The sequence below is a fragment of the Periophthalmus magnuspinnatus genome, chromosome 21 (assembly GCF_009829125.3).
Source record: "Periophthalmus magnuspinnatus isolate fPerMag1 chromosome 21, fPerMag1.2.pri, whole genome shotgun sequence".
Lineage (NCBI taxonomy): Eukaryota > Metazoa > Chordata > Actinopteri > Gobiiformes > Gobiidae > Periophthalmus > Periophthalmus magnuspinnatus.
The window spans coordinates 8,256,887-8,273,745 of NC_047146.1; the positions used below are offsets into that span (position 1 = coordinate 8,256,887).

Below are 16,859 nucleotides of genomic sequence, written 5' to 3' on the forward strand. Positions count from 1 at the left end.
CAACTTGTTCATACACACATGCAAACACACACTCTGTCCCGCTGACAGGAGCACAAGGGGGCAGCTGCTACAGATGTCTCTGAGAGAGGGGGAGGGGTGGCCAGGAGACATCAATGGATAGGCTTTCTCTCCAAAGTTCTCACTGGGCCTCATTGAATTCTTTAAAAAACACAGCCAAAGAGTGAGCCATGTTAATAAAGTGCATATCCTTTAACACTTTTGTGTAACAGTTAAAATCTTGTTACTATAGGCCTACACAGTGATTGTTATTGTTGGTAAGATAAGTGAACGGGGGATGGTGATCAAAATAAATGAGCTGATGTTCATGTGCTTCAGGTATGAATCATTTGATCATTTATTATTTAAGCATTAACTCTGTGAGTGTTTACGTGCATTGGGTGTCATTGTGATCACTTGCTGATCCATTCAAATGTTGGTTAGATCTATGTCGATTTCCCATCTTTTAAGGTTCTGTGGTCCCATGTCTGAAGGTGGTGTGAAGCTTTCAGTCACATGAAAAAGAAAGACGAAAAATCCGTAAAAACTCCCTGAATGAGAAGCAGCTGAGTGTAACAGCCAACCATGCACACACGCCATCTAACATGAAATCAAATTACACTGGACCAAAAGTACCCCACCATGGCAACTTTGCAACCAGACTAGCTCACTACTTGTGGCCATGCATCATGACAGGGCTGCTCTTGTTCAGGCCATCCACCACACAAGGGAGAGCCCCACACTGTCTCAAACCTCCTCATAAAGAGATGCATTATAACGTGATTTCATTTGGCCCTGCAAAACAACCAAGTGTGGATAGCAGTGCAGCCTGAGTAGCATGCTTCATTTGTGTAGTGACATGTGACTTGTGTTTTCGTGAGTCATAAGGATCTCCTGCCTAATGGAAGGCAGTGTGTGCTCATGTGATGGTGACACAATGCACGATGAACTCTATAGCATTCGCAGGGCTGTGCTTGACTACTGTTTGGCACCACTTTTCTATCCTCACATGCATCTTTATATGTTGTCATAAAGAACAAAAAAACATAACTTTTTCATTGAACAGAATTTGCAGAATTCTATCTTGATTATATAACTTGCTGTATTTATTGATATCTCTTTGCTGTGGCAACACCATCCCTGTCTTCTCAATGGTCACTGTGGCGTTTTTGCTGGCTCATCCCTGCCTCTCCACATGGCTGTTTAACAGCACAGAGCTCCTCCTTACTGGCTTCCTGTCCAAACCAGTTTATCTGTAAACAAGTGTGTTTTTTCCCTGTCCGCCCCATTGTGCACATTACTGCAGAATGTATACACAATGAGGAGCCTCGCTTTAGGCCTTCTCCACTGAAGTACTACATGCAATATAGGATTATATTTTTATATTACTATAGGTTGTGTTCATCCTAGAATTTGAACATGTCATAATTTCAGATGGAGTGCAGAGGCTTATCTCTCTAAGACATTCTCTGTTTTTGAAAGAAATATTCAAAATTACGATCCACAGCTGATGAACCTGATTATTTGTGAGATCGACTTCATGCATGTCATACTAATTATGGCTTGAAGTACTTTCAACTGATGAGAATCACATCTTTGGGTTTGACTAATGTTACCAGTCTTTGAAGATATTGTAAAGCAAGTTTAAGTTTGTTTATTTATACTGTCAGAGAAGACATTGAACTTTATGCCAGTTTTGTTTCAGTAATTACAGATCGCCTATTAACCATAAACAAGGTCAACAGATCTGAAATCAGACAATTAAAAGGTAAATTCCAGCATATAATTCTGCCCTGTCCTCCAGTTTAATGAGACTGTTGAATGTTGTGGTGTCACGTGAACTCAGCCAGGTGAATTCTGGGCTCTTTATTGTGTGTAGATGTGCTCGGATGAAATGGCTGCCCTGGTTTATTTTGCATATGTGCAATGTAATGTGAAGCAATCAATGAACTTTTAATATGAAGCAATAAGTGAAGTTTTTACATCATGGTGAATGAAATGGTTTGGAGGAGTGACCCGGTTCAACTATTATGCGTGTGTGTGGGTGTGTATACAGTGTGGGGACTAAAATCTATACTAACATTATGGAGACCTCAGGTATGAGTTAAATAATACTACTACTTTTGTTTATATTGCTCTTTACATGTCAAAGTGTTATGGTCCAACTGGTTAAAATAGTTTATAGTTCAGGTTAAAGTTATTACTACGACATTATTACTATTAATTAAAGTTACTGCAGTTAACGTTAGTACTATCAGTGAGAAAAATGTGCAATGTCTCCAAAAAAGTATAGAAATCCAACATGCGTGCAAGTAGGCCTGTTTGGGAACAATTATTTTCTTAGTTCTAGACACGAAACCTCAAGTCCCTCATCAGTTTTTGACAACATTTACAGCCATTTCATGCATTTAACACACTTTTGCAGCTTGTGTGCAGACAGATGTGCATTTTCACCCTCTGTAGTGCCCATACAACTAGTTCAACTCATTTCTGCAAGCATATTTTAAGTGTTTTTTTGTTCTTGCACTGGCATCAACCCCTTATAATTGCCAGAAAACTTTACTCTGCTGGGATCAACGTAGAGAAAACTGACATAGAAACCCTCTGAGCGCGTGAAGAGTTAAGTTTCCTCTTGGTTGAGCTCTGCGTGGGCTCCCAGATCATTCGAGAGTGCATTTTGAGCGTCCAATGAGCGGCCAGGACTTCACTTTGCAGCCAGCCAATGGGCGCAATGGGAGGCTCTATCGAATTTGAATGAGGAGTGTATCTTTTCGGCGCCATTTTCGAGTGAGCAGCGATTGCCTGAGCAGCTGCGGTGGAGAGGATGCTGCGATCAAGACTTGCCACTGAGGCGGAGGAACGAACCGAGCGCTCCAAAAAAAACGCTTTTACTGCGCCTTTTTGGATCGGGGCAGCTGTTTTTCCCAGGTAATATCGAGCGAGTTGAGTCGGATCAGACTGTGTGGATGCGTTAAACCGCTGGGATATGTGAATTAACAGCCGCGCGGGAGCCGTTTGTGCAGCTTTGCCTGTACTTTTGCTGCGTTAGCCTGTTAGCTTAGCCTGCTAGCGCTCAGGACTGGATTTCTGACTTTGCTGCGCTGTAAAAAACTGCACAATCAGCGTTCCCTTTCGACAAGGTAACACGGGGCACATGTGAGAGGATAAAATAACACTTTCCCGAAATCTACAGACGCGTCTTAACCCCGGAGAGGAGGTGAAAGTTTTGGACGTGACTGATATTTTGTGCGTTTTTATGGCTGAGTTTTTGAGCGGGAGGTGCAAAAAGGAGCAGCGCAGCAGAGGTACAGTGGGCAGTGTCAACAAATCCACCACGGAGCGCTTACAGGCTTACGAGGGGGAAAGAGCAGTGAAAAAAACACCCTGAGCATCGTCTCGTTTACATTCTGCAAGTTTGTTCTGTCTTTTTTGCGCTGTCTGTCACCGATTTTTCGACCCCGGGCTCGTGTGGTGGGCAGGGCAGTGTGTGAGGCGCACAGACAGACACTAGGTCACTTATCATTTTACATTTTACTGTGGAGATTTTTTTAGGCCGTCTGGTTACACTTAATATGCAGTTTTTACACAGCTCTTACTCTTATTGCGTGTATTTATTTAAAAATATTATGGCTCCGTGCCAACTGTGTAAAGTTTATGGTTATAAAGTTGTAATGACGCATTAACAGTTGGAGACACGTGGCTGTGAACATATTGAATGAGACCAGAGCAAAAACACATCCAGGCGTTTGTTTGGTGAGTTTGACTTTAGGTGTTGTGACTTTTAAGACAAGAAGCACACATTCCTGATGGAGTGGGGTATTTTAGCCTATCCAAAGCTGGCCTCGTAGCTTATATAGAGCTCCTCTTTCCCTCTGCTCTATAACAGTGCGTCTAAAACCTCTCCTTACACTTCCCCACATCGTCTGTGTAGCATAATCTGACAATCTACATTTTTATCATGTATAGTTTGATTACACATTTCTTTATTTGTTCTTTCTAACTGCGCAATCTGACACAATCTGCTGACAATGTGATGTTGATAACATCATTGGTCAGTTTTACTTTTACTATAAGCCTATCATGACCTGGTCAATATATTTTTTCTTATCAGCAGAGTTGCTGCATGTATTTTCATGCGTAATTATTCTTGACCTATATACCAGTCACTTAACACTACAGTGACATACATGTAAAGAAAGAGTCCACGTTAATAATACTAAAACTTTTCAGTTATTCAGATAAAAAAATTGCCAATAATTTTGGAGATAAAATATTTATACATCACTGGAGTCTCTAGTCAAAATTTGTGTAGGGTGTAAATCACAAGTAGATGATTTAATAATAATAAAAAAAAAATGGGTGAAAATATTAAAATTACATATTTGACACAATAAAAAAAATTGTCAGTAGATCTTGTGCTTGCATGAAATGTGCACCCAAACGTTTTTTTAGGGTTTTTTTTCTCTCTCATTCTAATCAGCAGTATATGTAAAAGAGAACACCTGACCATCTGTCTTTATATCTGACATTTTGCAGATTACACAGTTAAATGCTTTGTGTTTTAGGTGCAGTGTAAAATGTGCCCCAGCTGGGAGTGATTATATTAATATTTTCCTTTGTCAGGTATTCAAAAATAGGTGGTTCTTTCAAAACCAAGTACATTTGTGTCAGACCGTGACATCTTGTAATCAGAGTCACCATGGCACCTGCAGTGAACTATTTTAATTTGAAACCTCTTATCTTTACTTGTACATAAAACGTCACATACAGTAACATTACAGCTTTTGTAATAACTCGTGTTGTGTACTGGTCAAATGTGTGAACTTGTACAAATGGACATGTAGAAAAGCTGTCTGTGGTCACCGTAGTGTTCATAGCCCTTGTATCAGATGCTACAGGTCCACATGTGTGCTGGCCTGGTCTCTCTGTGCCGGTGTACTGCTTCAGACCGTTAGGTTGACATTCTGTGACTCATCATTCTGTCTTCTTGGACCCCTCCAGCGAAATGGGCTCCCACCCCCATTTCCTGGTGAAACGGAGGCTCTTCTTGTAGATGTGCTGAAGCCAGACTGCACAGAACCCCCACTCCTCTTCCTCTTTTCTGCAACACTCAGCACAAACTTCAGAGTATTCAAATTTGCTTTGACGGGCACAGGTTTTCATGGGTCGTCTTGGTCATTTTCCAGCAATTAGTCTTGGTTGAAGTTTTGTGGGTCAGAGCATTCAATAGAAGCTGTATGGTTTTTGTAACGGACTGTTTCTCATACACACCATATTGAAAAAGTTGCAAGACTTTAAAAAAAAAAGTGTATTTAAGGAATTGCTTAAATAATAAAGTGTTTGATTTTTTGTTGCATATTTTTTAGATCAGTTTTTCGGTTGCAGCAGGTCAGAGCATGCATGGCTCAGGATTGCATACATGGTGTATAGATTTGAGAGTGACTTTGTATGAAATACTTATCACTGTACAAATGTGAATACATGTGGAACAATACATATTGATATGTTTGTTTATAAATGTATGTTGGCTGTTTGTTTGGGGGTTACACAAACTACATGTGAACAGCTGATGTCTCTGATGTGCAGATGTGTGTATTTTTGCTCTTGTCAGGATTTTAATTTTTTTAGAATTACTTTCATCATAAATAAGGTCCTTGGAGTGTCCTTATTTGTTTTAGAAATATCTACTATTTTTAAAAATATTTTTAATAATATTTAAATAAATTAGTTTCAGTCAGTAGTGTTAGTGTGATGGTTGTGGTGACTTTTGGAGGTGTGTGACAGGACGTCCTGAGCATTTAGTTCACACTTTGTCCTTTTCTCGTGGGATGTCTGGATAAAGAAAAAATATTTTGAATTTTCAGCATCACATTTCACATGGCACACGACACTTTACAGTCTGTAGCATCAGTGCTGTTTGTAACCTTGTGTAAACACCTCTGTTTCTAAGAGTTATTGTGTGCTGACTCAATTATCAGCAAATATTTATTTTAAAAAATTTAATAGTTATTATTACAGGCTGTTTACATGTATCAACAAATAAACAATATATTTTTTAATATTATGAAAAATAAAAATTAATTCTTATTTTATATTAATATAATCAATCAATGTGATCGTGGCTACAAAACTTGCATGTGGAACAAGTTGAGAGCTCTCATTCCCAGATGGAGTGATGGTGTTGTTTTTGTAAATCCCACATCTTCAGTAGACGAGGGACAGAGACCCTCCACAGTGTGAGTGTGGGTGTGCCACAGCAGCTCTGCTTCTTCCTCTTTTTCCCTGTGTCAGAGCAGCACCGGGAGCCGCACGGCCACAGTCCATCTTAACCCTTCACACTCAACATTTGTGTGGAACAAAGTCGTTTAAGCTGCAAACACGTTCTTGTAATATTCGCTGGTATATTACTGTTACTGTTCTTGTGTAAAAGTGTCAACATGGAATCGAAGTAGTACTTGGTTTTCGTCCTGTTCTTTTCTGCCTTAGACCCTGAGGGAAAGTTTGAAATAAATAAAATAACAGCTCCAATTAAATTGGCACATTTAACATTTAATATCATAATTTTTAGTTGTGACATTTATTTAGTATTGTATTTTTATGCAGTGTTATAGTTGTGTACAGTTGTATAGGTACACCATCTTTTTACACTATTGGATACAGTTGACTTTAAAATCTGCTAAAGTAAATTAAAATGAGCCTTTGACAACTTGAAGAGTTTATTATTTGAGAAAAAAAATGTGCATTTTTTTTTTTTAAGGAGAAGATTGTGATCTGACTGTTTTGTGTTTTTCCCAATGTCTAAGTTGAAAACCTTCAGCTGCATGTGGTGCATCCACCTCTGATCAGTGTAACAAACTAGCTTCAGCCTTGGTTTGGGGCTGTGACTGGCACAGTGTCCCGTCCTCGTGCTTCATGTGGAGGGGCACTTGACCTTCGACCCTCGGGTCAGGTGACTCTTGCAGACTATTGGAGCTGGAGCACATGTCAGAGGAAGGGGTTAAAGGCTGTTCAGTGAAGGTGACATGTCTGGACATGCTGCCCTAAAGGAGACACAAAATGGGATAGGTTAGACAGACACACTGATGTGAAACTCACATGGATAAATGTTCAAAGACATGTTACCTTATTAGCACTGTCCCGCACCATCAATATAACGGACAGACTTGACAGGTTTTCCTTTGTACAAAACTGTAATGTTCCAATTTACTGTTGTCATATTCTTAAATAATCTTCACAATATTGTGTTTTTGTTAAAATGTTGTGATTCACCTGACACATTTCAGTAAGAAGGGATATTTAACTCACTTGGCACAAATGTTTAATTCATAAGTAATGATTAGAAACTTGTGTTGTCCTGTTCCTGATGGGGATGAATGGTTTAAGTGAGTCAAAGCATTGCAAAGGTCCTGTAAAGTAGCAGGTGTAAAATGATTTAAGTGTGGTGGTGGTTTTTGCAGTAGCTTCTGTTGGTGCCTCTCAGGTGTGTTATTGTGCCTGCGCCTGAGCCTGTTTTTATTACACACAGCTCAGCTTTACATCACATAGACAAGCTGCCCACTTTTTACACTAAAAACTTTACACTTTTATGTTTATATATACTATTAGGCTTTGTTTTATTTTTTATTGATTACTATTAACATAACATACATTGTTAGCATGCCAAAAATATTTTTGACTTTTTAAATGATTAGGTTTCTTGGTTTTCTCATAACTCGTTTTATGTGATTGTGACTGCTGTGAAAATGACTCTGAAGATGTCCATTTCTGACCAAGGTCATAAATGTGGGTCCATTGAGACCTCTAGTGGCTGCACAGTTGTGGACCAGTTTGCAGGCTACAAATCTGTTTTCATTGCTGGATCTAGCCACAACAGTGTATTGTATTTTTTAGTGAAGTCTAAACGTTTGTTACATTATAGTTATTGTGTTAATCGCATAAAGTCATTTATGTTCTGGTTATAACATGAGAGGTAGGATGTAATGCTCACACACACTTGCATACAATAATCCTGTTTTGTAAAATTTCAAACACTGTTATTAAAAAGTACTAGTAACAGATTGCATTTAAATTAGAAGCCGTTTTACATTGAGGGATGAGTTTTTATTTAATTTATTTATGTTTTTGTTAGAAAGAAAGTGTACTTGTCTTATTTGCTTTTACACTCCCTACTTGTATGTGAGTAACATAATCCATGAGTGTCTTTATGGTACATTTTCCTCTTGTGTGATCTAATTATTAGTGATTAACTTTGTATTTACTCTGCCTGTCAAGAGATATCAGACTTTTAGGGTTAGTTATTGTGTCACTGTTGGTTCTGCAGTATTCTCATTTAGCACAGTGGGTTTTGTTGTTTTTTTTTGTTTTTTTTGTAGCAATATTTAACATTTTGTTATTGTGATATCCCCATATTTGACATATAAGGACAGTGTTGTGTTTGTTGTACATTATGCTATTTTTATTGTTCTAATTTGGTTTGTTCTTTGGAAATACCAGAATATGTGTATGTGCATTTTTATTTTTTTTATTTTTTTTTAAATTTCAATTAAATTTAGACTTTGTCTTGAGTTACTCAGTACATAAGAAGATTTTGGTTTGGCATGAGATTTTAAGCAACTATGAGTGTCTGGAAAAGCTGCTTTTGTTCATTTTTGTATTCTGACGTTTTACATGTGCTTTCGGTACTTTTTTTTTTTTTACTCTACACCCACTGATTATTTGGACTTTTAAAAAAAAAAAGCTACAAAACATTTACCTAATAATATTTCAAAATCATTACTACAAACTGATAATGTTTCCTGTTTGTTTTTTTTATTTTCAGATGGAGAACCTGTATGAGGGGAGATGGAGGTCACTGGGGACACACATCTGAACAAAGTCTACATGACTGTCCTGTGATGCTGTAGCAGCACGGAATGGTTTGTGGGATACACTGAGATGCAGGCCATGCCATGCTGCAGCAGCAGAGCAGGAGCTCCCCTCTTAGCACTCCTCAAACATGTCAAACACCTGTTTGTACTGAAGACGCTGGCGGCCTTACTGTAGCAGCACGTAAATATTGGAGTAACATTGAGCTCAGCCTCCAGTATTCCCCGTGCTGCTGGAGCACAGCTGACCCCTGCCCACTGTCCAAACTGCTGTACTTTGAGTAGATGGGATCAAGTCTGTTAATGTACACCAAGTAAAATGTTTTGATAATGGACTGAGTAAGAAAATTATTTTTTGTTGTATTAGTTGACTTTATAATGATTTGACAATATTTTAATCATTGACATTTTCAAGTTCTACTGTACTTTCAAAATTCTGACTGTCACCTTTTCATAATAAAAAAGAATAAAGTGATCAGATCTGTTTGGTTTTTTTTGAGGTGGGGTGTGGGCATTTGGCCTCTGTGGGAAACATAAAATGTTACTCATGCACTGCTCTTCATTTCCTTTTTTAAACACGCACACAAAGATGGACTAAAAACATGTTATCTTTTAGTTTTGGCTGTACTCATTTTGACTCTTGGGTTGCAGGGGCGTTGCTGTTCACTCCTCCGGCCTTTCGGCCTTCTCCAAAATCCTAAATCTATGCGGATACGTAGAAAGGCATTTACGGCTATTATTTATTTATTTTGAAGGCTCATTTTTCTGTTGGAATCAAAAATATTTTTGTCCAAATTTTGCACTTTTCCTTCTCGTCGAGGTTATGCGTTGAGTAGGTCGGATATTAACTTTCCCCATCGATTTAGAGCCAGGTACCAGGGCCTTTTTAGTTTTGAATAAAGTGTGTTCAGTCAGGTGCTTCCACAAAAGCCTTCCACACATCTTAAATGGTATTTTGTCCCCGCTGTGCTCATGGAATTGACTCATTTTACGCACTCAGATCCTCCTGGACACAGGCGCAGGCCTCATCCTTCCACCAGGAGTGAGGATACAGATGTGTCACACACACATTTGCATTTGCTTTTTGTAAATTTAAAATGTTACGCATTTATTCATTCGTCCTTTATTTCTTGTTCCGCATTTACGTAAATAAATTGCAGGTCTGCTGGTGCTTGAACTAAACATTTCATCGAAATCCAGCTGTGCCTGTGTCCGTGTTGTGTGCGCTAAAAACAGGCCTATATATAGTATTATTTCAAGATGAGATGTAGTCACTGCGCAACATGAATCATATTTCTGATTTACTTTTATCTCATGGGAGTGTGGTTACTTAAATCCCCTTTGTCCAGCGAGTCCACTGGCCTCAAGTGGACAAGGCCCACGCGGAGTCTCTGCCTCGGTGTGTGGAGGTCAGAGAAAGGAGGCCCACGCGGAATCCCAACTCAGTGTGTGGAGGGCAGAGACACGAGGCCCACGCGGAGTCTCTGCCTCAGTGTGTGGAGGTCAGGGACACGAGGCCCACGCGGAGTCCCAACTCAGTGTGTGGAGGTCAGGGACACGAGGCCCACGCGGAGTCCCAACTCAGTGTGTGGAGGTCAGAGACACGAGTCCCGCGCGGAGTCCCTGTCTGTGGAGCTCAGGCTTGCTCTTGGGCATCTTGTTATAAAACTTGTAGCAGTCTTAATGCGATATTTCTTAAATCTTTTTTCAAGTTGCTCCAACTGCATGTATTTAGGTCGCGGCAGGTGACGTCCTTTACGCCTGGCAGCAGACGGACATATGTGATATTACGCACAACTCAGTGATGAGAGCTGACGCGGCGAAGTGTTCAGATTTCTCTTACTGAATGAAAATTGCACTGAGTGGCTAAAACAGTTAATATGTGAATGAACTGTGCATTTGTGCCTTCTAAAAAAAGACCATGTGAAGATTTAAATGGAAATATCTTAAAATGAGCAAATGCCTTTCTGAGATTTTGTTTATCAAAAGCCTAAATTAAAAAGTATATATACAGACCACATCAGTGTTTACCATGATTCATTTCTTTCCCAGGTTTATCTTCACTTGTTTTAAGGGGAGGGGTGCAGCATCACTGTGCCACTGCGCACTCAAAGGCCAATGCGCAACAAGCCAGCCTTTTACGCATAAAACATCACGCAATTTTGTTTTACTGCTCGTCAAATTTATTTAGTTATACTTTTTAGTGTTATAAAATTGTCATATCAAAAGAAAGAGAATCTATAAAACTCATGGAATTAAATATCACCAAGAAACGTTGACTGCATTTAACGAAGATGTATCACCAGAAAACATGGAAAATGATGATTGCCACAATAACAGAAGTCTATGTTCATGCGTGTCTTAAATTAATAAAAGCTGAAGAATTTGACAGCAGAGTCCATGATGTTTATGAAGCATTGCTGGCCTACACTTAATAAACTGGTGGATGATGAGGCCAGGTGGCGCACAAACACGGCGCCCTGAGAGAGCTGGGATGTGACAGCGCTGAGCAGCGGCTCAGAGCGGAGCTGTGCGGAGGCTGTGAGGATGTGCGTGGACAGAGACAGGCCCAGAGCGACTGACAGCAGCAGAAATAAAGCCATCAGCTTGGGAGCTGTGACCCGCGCGCAGCCAGACTTGTATGACACCTTCTCGTGAGGGACGCTTATTTTATCTACTTCTTTGAGCCTCAGTGAGTCCCACTTTTTCACATCGAAATTACGCACGAGTGGTCCTATGTCCATATCTTTACAGCTGGGAAGTGGGGTTTCTCTGAGGACCCTGAATTTAGCACGGAATTCCTGCATCTGCTGCAGGAAGCACAGTGGGTCCGTGATGCTCTTGAAAGACTCTGCCATGCTCAGAGCGCGCTCCTGCTCCTCCAGAGCCGCACTCAGCCTCGTGATGTCCGGATCATATGCTTGCATCACCACTAACTTTAGTGTCTCCAAGTCAGAAAGAATCTCGTTCTTTTTACATTCAATGGTGCTAATCAGTTTGTCAAAGTAGTCGGTCACTTTCTCTGCGTCTCTGCTCACTGATTGGAGCGCCTTCTTCTTTCCTGCCTGCAGAGTCTCCAGGCAGGACAGGATGTCTGCGCTCTGCCAGCTCTCCACCCCGCGCTGCAGCTCCTCAAACGATTCCTTCTCGCGCTTAAACGCGTCTTCTAGTGAACTGAACCTGTGCCCCCTGTGCTCGTCGGTCGTTGCGCAAAAGCCGCAGATGAGTTTTAGGTCCGTAGCACAGAAAATGTTAAGTGGTTGTCCACAGTGCTGTTTACAAACTGACATTTTGGGAAATTGTCTGATCTTGCTATACTTGTCCACGATTCCACGCAAAGAGTAGTTAATTTGCATGCTGTTTGCTCCATTGTGGGGTGTTTCTTTGCGGCAGGTGGGACATTTCAAAGGTGTCCTGAATGCAAGACCTCGGTTTCCCTCCAACAACCCCTCCAGGCATTTCTTGCAAAAGCTGTGAGAACACAGGAGCACCCGCGGGTCTTCAAACAGACAGCAGCAGATCGGGCACGTAAGTTCCTCCTCCAGCTGCTCCATTGCGCCCTGCAAACACAGCACCAACGCGTCAAATATCCGCTTTATAAAACATTTCAGAAAAAAACACCCCGAAGGTTGCGTAAAGGCAGCAAATGGTATTATACTCAAAAGAGAGGCATCTCAAAGGATACAAATAATCAACGGGTCTCCAGTGATTCAAGTCTCCCCGTCCTGAGAGCTGAACCGTGTCACTGTGCCCACGTTAGAGGCGAGCGCCAAAATGTTGGCACTGCCGCCGCGGTCATCCAGACTGTGAGCTTCAGCTGCAAGCATCTTTTCTTTTTGCTGTCTCCCTGTGTCCAGCAGGTCTTGTTCAAAGTCAAATGTGCGCCGTAAACCAGAGAGCCAGTAATCGCTGTTGTTTCTAATTCTGTATACTCCATAACTGCATATTTCTGCTGTGCATAGAAAAACTACTGGACGGTGCGAGGGTGAGTGGAGACTCAGATTCCCATCGCCCGGTGAAGAACCTGGGCTCGTTACGGACAGACAGAGCTCACTTTTGCGGTCTTGCAGCTAGAAGGCACCAACGGGTGTTATGTCAGATTTTGCAAACCCATAGTAACATGTAAAGTACTGGACCAAAAGAATCACTCACCAGCTGCTGAGACGCGCTGTGCAACGCAATAATGGCGCTTGTTGCTGTGCAGACTTCATCGTTTTCCGGGTACAGAGTTAACCCTTTGACTCACTCTAAAGACGTTTTAAAGCAGCAAATCTTTTAGTATCGCACAGCTTCTGAGGACAATCCGTGGTGAGTGCGTCTACGTTTGTGTTTTGGGGGGTATTTTGTTTGGAGAATGTTAAGATATGTTGTTTTTACGTTTTGTCTTTTGCTGTACATTGACTGATGATCCCTGCCAGTGAGATGGGGGAGGGGCTGTTGCTATGCAAAACATTACAGCGTGAAAAACTGTCAACTGTAGCTTTTGGACCAGTTTTGGCATCATTGGTTTTCTGCCGCACCATTAAGTAACTGTTCGTTGGTAAGATACTTTCTTTTAACTATACAGACCCTTTACAAAAGCCAGACACCAAGCATTACTTCATTCACCATAACATGTCCTCCTAACATGCATCACGCTCACTCACATGACGGGCAAGCAATTCGGTTTTTTTATTTTTAATTTTTTTTATTAAAGGGGTGCAGAAATTTCCCATGGCTGTTCCTCGATCCAGAATAAACTTGAGTCATCAGTTGTTATCTAACACTGATGTCCAATAGTTACCAAGTCACGTGTAAAAATGTTGACCTTGATTTTCTTCCCTTGTTTCCATGCCATCAGGAGCACTGCCTGTCTTAGCCGCTATGATTGGATATAGTGAGGCGGCAGCAGCTTAGGCGCGCCACGTTCATCCACAAGGTGTCGCTGTGGTCGTGTCACGTCAAAGCGGTGCTGTGTTTTGGTCCGCAGAGGGAGCGCACTTCCGGTTGCTGTGTCTGATCCGTGATGGCTGCGATGTTTACGTGTTGTCTGGGCTGCTGTGGCGATGCTGGTTCGGGGCATATTCCCTTAAAAGAAATGCCCACGGTTCAGTTAGACACTCATCACATGGGTAAGATGTTTAAACATTTAACCGGTGACTGTTTGTTGTCACGGACCTCGACTGTTTGCTACTTCCGGTGTTAGCATTCGCGAGACGCTGTCGAGCTAATGTCTGTAACTCAACAGAAAGACTGAACATAAACTCATGTCTTTACACTCTATTTGCGTTGTACAGTTGTATGTATCGCATGGTGAGCCAGTAGAATACCATGTTTGGGTTATTATTAATACAAAGCTGCAGGTTCAGTGTGAATGATCATTTTTTGGTCCGTCACGAGAACACGTTTTATTGCGTAAGAAAATATAGACGATAATATTGAATGCCATTAAAAAAACTGACGCATCAATCAGTTTTTTGTTGCAGAACTTTCCCCCAGAACATTATATGTGTAGAGTTAATGAACACGAACTGCAATAAATAAATTAAACAGTTAAGATTTGAGCTTCTATGACTTCTTATCATAGCACAAAAAGATAACAAATGCATCCATCATGTATTGAATGATAAGTTACTATAGTAATTGTTGTGACAGGTCCAATCATGTAGGGCTGCACGGTTTAGGCTTAAAAATAAAATAAAATAAATAAAAACTCAAATGGCTTCTGTTAAAGAGTGCATATTGTAAAGAAAACGACCATAAATATTGGAGAGAAGACTGAAATATGGGTTGACAGACAACAAGAATCCCATGCGTTTCACAAATAATGATCAGAGAGTTAATTTGGCACTATATTGAATATCTAAAGAATTAATTTGCAAAAGTTGATTAGTGCCATTTGAAGGTCAAGTCACTGGAGGCTTGTAGTTTACTCTTAGTGTAGTAATATTTTCAAAAAACAAAGTGTATTTTACTGTTATCAAAATATATGTCCACCCTTTCTTGATAAAATCCACTGTACATTATTGCCATTGATAAAAATCTCTAGAAGATGCTAACTAAAAGAAAAAACAATTTTTGGCATTAAAAAAACAAAAAACTGACATACATCTTCATTTGTTTTTCCAGGCACAGATGTTGTTATTGTCAAAAGTGGTCGGCGGATATGTGGAACTGGAGGGTGTTTGGCCAATGCCCCTTTGCACCAAAATAAGAGTTACTTTGAATTCAAGATTCAGTCCACAGGTAATGTAACTGAGAGCTACTCTGCACTCTTTACATTATATTTAAAATGGAGTACTGGTAATAACAACGAAGATATGTTTGTGATGCTATTTTTTTCAATATGTTCAGGTGTGTGGGGAATTGGTGTGGCTACTCAAAAGGTAAATCTTAACCAAGTGCCTTTAGGCAGAGACATTAACAGCCTAGTCTTGAGGCACGATGGCTCTGTATACCACAATAATGAAGAGAAAAACAGACTGCCGGCAAACAGTATTCCACAAGAGGGTGACATTGTGGTAAGTTCAACTAAATAAACCAAAATACTTGTGAACTTTGTGTGTTACACCTAATTGCACTTTTGTCCTTTTCATGGGAAGTTGTATTCTGAAATGTCTGAAATGTTTGTCTGAAATGTTTCCTTGCTATGTATAAAATATAAAACAGGAGTGTTGAGTGCACCTAATATGTATGAGGTTATTCAAGTTCTCTACACTTTTGACAATCTGTGTTTGAAAATAGTATTATAAAATGAGTTGGCACTGATGAGGATAATGGCCCTTGAGATATTATGAGAATTAGCATCTTATTTTGTTATTGTAAGGCTCTAATGGAGACTTTGCCAATGAACTCTATAAAGCTCTCTTTTGTGTCTGTCGATAGGGAGTCACATATGACCATGTGGAACTGAACTTATATCTGAATGGAAAGAACATGCAGTGTCCTTCCTCAGGCATTCGAGGCACTGTATATCCTGTCATTTATGGTAAGATGTTTAGTCATTTTAAACACTGCTAGTGTGCGTCTCACTGATGGATAATAACCATTCAAACTCAATAGAGGGCAGTATTTCCTTTCCTTTGCTAAGAAATACATACATGCATGGAAAATGTATAAAATGCTCTAACTTCTATTATATTTATGTATGTATTTTTTTTTGTTTACAGTGGATGACAGTGCCATCTTGGATTGCCAGTTCAGTGACTTCTATCATACACCACCACAAGGATTTGAGAAGATCCTATTTGAACAACAGATTTTCTGAAAACTGTATTACAAAGCTTGTATTTCTCTTTAAATGTTTTGTCCATCATAAAGAAACCTATGAATGTTTGATATTAATGGTCAACTCAAAACATTGATCAAATCTTATGTGACTCCAGTGGCTTCTCTTACCCCATATTGTATGTTTAACTTGCTGCTTTTCTTGGTGTCTCCTTCATAAACAACACTACTGCTCACTTGAACACCAAGTTAAAATGACAGTGATTCTTGTAAACCTATTACCAGATATTTTTCATTGGCCTCCTCGGAAACTTAAGCACTTTCATTTAGTTGCAGCTGATTCATTCATGTAAGGTTGCGGGAAAGCCTAATTGCAATGATATCAAACGTTATGTTAGAACAAGCCATGTGTCAGGTATACCATTGAATTTTTTTCATGACAAAATTGCATCTTTATATATTTATATCAGTCTGTTTATTTATATTTGTTGGATTTAATTTGATTGCAGTGATAAGCTGCTTACATTATTGCAGACAAATACTGTATACTTTGCCTTATTAATTCTTTCATTCTTTTATTAATATCTTTCAGTTAAAAAAAAAATCATGTTGATTACATTTGACATTTTTAACAGTTAATCTGAATGGCACAGTCTATTCTCCAATGTATCATATTTTAACAACTATTTCAAATGTGTGTCTTTGATTGCACTAATGTCAGTATAAAAGTAAAACCAAATATTGCTGGGTTAAATAAACCATTCGCACATTGTCTATTCTTGTTTCATGCTG

The 16,859-nt window shown here is 39.8% G+C and overlaps 2 protein-coding genes across 2 annotated transcripts; one reads left to right on the plus strand and one right to left on the minus strand.

Moving 5' to 3' along the window:
- Positions 1–11,002: 11,002 nt before the first annotated feature.
- On the minus strand, positions 11,003–13,139 carry trim13 (tripartite motif containing 13). The gene is made up of 2 exons (XM_033986707.2): positions 13,014–13,139; positions 11,003–12,421 (listed from the first exon to the last, which is right to left on the minus strand). Exon 2 carries the CDS (start codon positions 12,413–12,415, stop codon positions 11,228–11,230), a length of 1,188 nt encoding a protein of 395 aa, XP_033842598.1. The 5' UTR covers positions 12,416–12,421; positions 13,014–13,139; the 3' UTR covers positions 11,003–11,227.
- On the plus strand, positions 12,630–16,843 carry spryd7b (SPRY domain containing 7b). The gene is made up of 6 exons (XM_033986708.2): positions 12,630–13,169; positions 13,702–13,972; positions 14,970–15,086; positions 15,195–15,361; positions 15,726–15,828; positions 16,010–16,843. The coding sequence occupies exons 2-6, from the start codon at positions 13,867–13,869 to the stop codon at positions 16,105–16,107; spliced, it is 591 nt and encodes a 196-aa protein (XP_033842599.1). The 5' UTR covers positions 12,630–13,169; positions 13,702–13,866; the 3' UTR covers positions 16,108–16,843.
- The last annotated feature ends 16 nt before the right edge of the window (positions 16,844–16,859 follow it).

Coding starts and splice junctions, on each gene's coding strand:
- spryd7b (XM_033986708.2), top strand. CDS start 13,867: ATGGCTGCGATGTTTACGTGTTGTCTGGGCTGCTGTGGCGATGCTGGT. Junction 13,973..14,969: donor GTTAGACACTCATCACATGG/GTAAGATGTTTA, acceptor TTGTTTTTCCAG/GCACAGATGTTGTTATTGTC. Junction 15,362..15,725: donor CACAAGAGGGTGACATTGTG/GTAAGTTCAACT, acceptor GTCTGTCGATAG/GGAGTCACATATGACCATGT.
- trim13 (XM_033986707.2), bottom strand. CDS start 12,415: ATGGAGCAGCTGGAGGAGGAACTTACGTGCCCGATCTGCTGCTGTCTG.